Here is a 3,490-nt window from a genome sequence, read left to right on the forward strand (position 1 = left end):
CTAGAGTTCTAAGTTGAATTAGATTGAATTTAAAATACAAAGTTTCTTAATTTGAACGGGGCTTATGTAGACCACAAATCCAACCAATTTTTCGGGTTGTAGTCCCACTACAAAGTAAAAAAAAACAATACCCAATTTTTACATGTATGTTGATTAAGAATGCATGGTAAATTGACTTCACAATATGGATGAGTTCAATGCCTAAACATGAGTACAATGGATTGCCTAATGAATCTAATTTGTAACATTGTCGCAACTTAGAGGGAATAAACATGTTTACTCATGACATGGGTTACAATAGGTTGCCCACAAATTCTATAGTACAAAAACCATACTAGATTTATCTCTTATGTCTAACACATGCCATAGTAATAGTATGGTTTAGATAATGGATGTAAAATTGTTGTAGTTTATAACCTACCTACTTGGGTTCAATGCATGCTTGGTGTTTTGGGAATACACTTAGGTCATTCTATTCAAACAGGTAAACTTTAGATAATTTAATTTCGTATATGATTATGCTATGCAATCTAATGCAATTTTAGTCATATTTAAGAGGGTTATTCACAATCTACGATTAATTTCTTATAGCTAATTTTGGTATAACAATGAATAGTGTTTAAAAGGATAGAAGAATGACATAAACATACACCAAGCAATTTTGGTATATACCATCATGGTGAGAGGAAGGTTTGAGGAACTATTTATCAATTCCTATTACATGGAATTATAAAAACGGGTTTTTAATACTGATCAATCTATAACTTACATGGATTCAAATTCTAAACTTACTGTAGATCATACTGTAAGTCAATTTTTAATGTGAAACAATGGGCCAAATAGTTTTTATGAAAAGAATACACTTGATATTGTTACATTATACTATGAACATTTGTAGAACATGTTCAACTTTAGTGTCATTCTAAGCAATAAAAATCCATTGAATCCTTGTTGGTTTTTTATGGTTCTTAGGTCAATACCTTCCTTTGCTAATCTGCTATCACACCAAACTCAAAAATCCTATTTTGATTCAAAGTATTCTTCTAAAATGAACTCAAACCACAATAACATCAAACCAAACCCTCGTCCTGACCTATGTCGCTTGCAAATTAAATTTCTCTCAAATGGGTAATCCTTAGAACCTGGAAAAATAGTCATTGGAAAGCTTATAAAATAAGCTATCACATCATCAAAATTTCACTCGAATCCATCAAGTGTAGCTCGAGTTATGCCCTAAGAAACCAAGCTTAGAAACACACCCATCCTGTCCTAAACACCCCCTCCCATTAGCTTCCCTATCCATACCGCAGCAATCTAGGGCATTAGCCACCGTCGATAACGCCAAATCTAAGGGTTCACATTTAAACTTGTCCGAGGGGGTGATCCGTGTCTTGGGTCCATTAGCCAATCAGCGCTCGACTTTTGGACACGATGTCATAGACACTTGACTATTTAAATCGTCTCATTTCATGACGCTTGTCACAACAAAATTACCAGTAGAGATAGTTCGATATACTCCAGATCCGATCCCTCAAACCCTACCACGAGGCCTATTGATTTTGGATTCGATCTTCTGGTTCTTCAATGGCATCCGAAGAGCCTACCGTAGCTGTTGAGCCTGTGGCAGAACCAGAGGCGGCCGAGCCGGCGGAGGAGAACCCTGCGCCGAAGGCTGCAAAAACCAAGAAGGCTAAGGAGCCGAAGGCTAAGAAGCCGGCCGGTGCGAAGAAGCCTAGGAGTCCTCCTACGCATCCTCCGTATATTGAGGTAACGGATTTGAGAATTTGAATCCGACTTGTGAGTTTTTGGATTGTTTCTATGGTGTGAATTTGAATTTTGTTTTGGGAATTGTAGATGATCACGGAGGCGATCGTGGCGTTAAAGGAGAAGACTGGTTCGAGTCAGTACGCGATCGCGAAGTTCATAGAGGAGAAGCATAAGCAACTTCCGCCCAACTTCAAGAAGCTTTTGCTCATTCATTTGAAGAAGTTTGTGGCTGCTGGGAAGCTCGTGAAGGTGAGAGGCTCGTACAAGCTTCCCCCCAGTCGACCTTCGGCTCCGAAGCCGACGGGTGCTGCTCCGGCTAAGAAGAAGACTGTGGCAACGAAGCCTAAAACTGCTGCCAAGCCGAAAGAAGCTAAGAATACGAAGGCGAAGAAGGCGCCAGCCAAGCCCAAGGCTTCCGTTCCTAAGCCTAAAGCAGCTGCTAAGACGAAGGCAGCTGCCAAGCCCAAAGTTGCTCCAGCTAAGCCTAAGGTTCCTGCCAAGCCCAAGGCGGCTGCTAAGACAAAGACTGTGACGAAGCCCAAGCCTAAGCCGAAGGAGAAGCCAGCTAAGGCTGCACGGACGTCCACCAGGACTACGCCGGGGAAGAAGGCTGCCCCTCCGAAGCCAGCCCTGAAAAAAACTCCAGTTAAGAAAGCCCCGGCCAAGAGTGTAAAGCCCAAGAGCGTCAAATCTCCGGCAAAGAAAGCCGCAGCCAAGAAGGCGAAGAAGTGATAAGAGGGATAGACAGTGGTGTTCGTAGGGCTAGCTCTGTAAATTTGTGTTTTTAACTTTATGGGTGTATTAGGATCCATATGCCCATGGAAAAATATAGCAGCGGATTTTATTTCTTCCCTTTTTAATTTCCTTTATATCCGGAGTTTCTTTTTTCATTTCTTTTTGGGGGTTTAGAGAATTTGTTAGTTGTATCAGTGGAATCGCGAATTGAATCAGAGGTGATGGTAGCTTTCCCGGGCATATGAGGAGTTTAAAACTTTCTTTAAGACTTTCGCCATTGTTGTCTTTGAGTAAGGTTGTCTATGCGCTTAAATCTCATGGCAAATTCTTATTGATTAGTTCCAAGCAATTGGCGACATTTAAATAAAGTATGGCTACAAGTCCATTTTCTTTCAAGATTGGTTCGGAATTTCAAGATAGGATATAACAGCAGGCTTTCTCAGGACGGGGTGCAGATTAGAGATTTTTTGATATCGATCGGTCGCTAACCATTTATGATTTATTTTTTTTCTTCAAATGGATAGAAGACGTTTATTGCAAGTAAACTGATTACTTAGAACAGGTTTCAAGGATGGAGGTGATTGGGAAACACATTTATTTATACTTGGTAAGCAAGGAAACTTTTTGTTTCAGTTATCTCTCTTGCATGTTTTTGTTGGTGAATCTGTTTCTACTACATAGTCAATCAACCAACCAACCCCTTCGGATTGATGATGGCTTATTTGAAATTATTATGTGGTATCAGGATTTATGGTGGTAAAGATGGACTCGTTATCTGGCAGGCAAGATGTTCTAATCTGCTGTCCATGGAAGGTAAATATTTGTCCTTGAACGTTAGTGATAGAACTGGCAGAAACTGGTTTGCTCATTTGATATTTTGGGAATGCGTGGATTTAGCTTTGTAAAATGAGTTTTCTGCTACTTTTGAATGCTATATTCAGCTAATAACTTAGAAGAGAGTTTGGTTTGGAAGGGTTTTGGTAATGTT

General features: G+C 40.0%; 1 protein-coding gene across 1 annotated transcript; it reads left to right on the top strand.

Annotated features, from left to right (window-relative positions):
• Positions 1-1,480: 1,480 nt before the first annotated feature.
• On the top strand, positions 1,481-2,898 carry LOC117917754 (histone H1-like). The gene is made up of 2 exons (XM_034834129.1): positions 1,481-1,767; positions 1,855-2,898. The coding sequence occupies exons 1-2, from the start codon at positions 1,585-1,587 to the stop codon at positions 2,497-2,499; spliced, it is 828 nt and encodes a 275-aa protein (XP_034690020.1). The 5' UTR covers positions 1,481-1,584; the 3' UTR covers positions 2,500-2,898.
• The last annotated feature ends 592 nt before the right edge of the window (positions 2,899-3,490 follow it).

The sequence above is a fragment of the Vitis riparia genome, chromosome 7 (assembly GCF_004353265.1).
Source record: "Vitis riparia cultivar Riparia Gloire de Montpellier isolate 1030 chromosome 7, EGFV_Vit.rip_1.0, whole genome shotgun sequence".
NCBI lineage: Eukaryota > Viridiplantae > Streptophyta > Magnoliopsida > Vitales > Vitaceae > Vitis > Vitis riparia.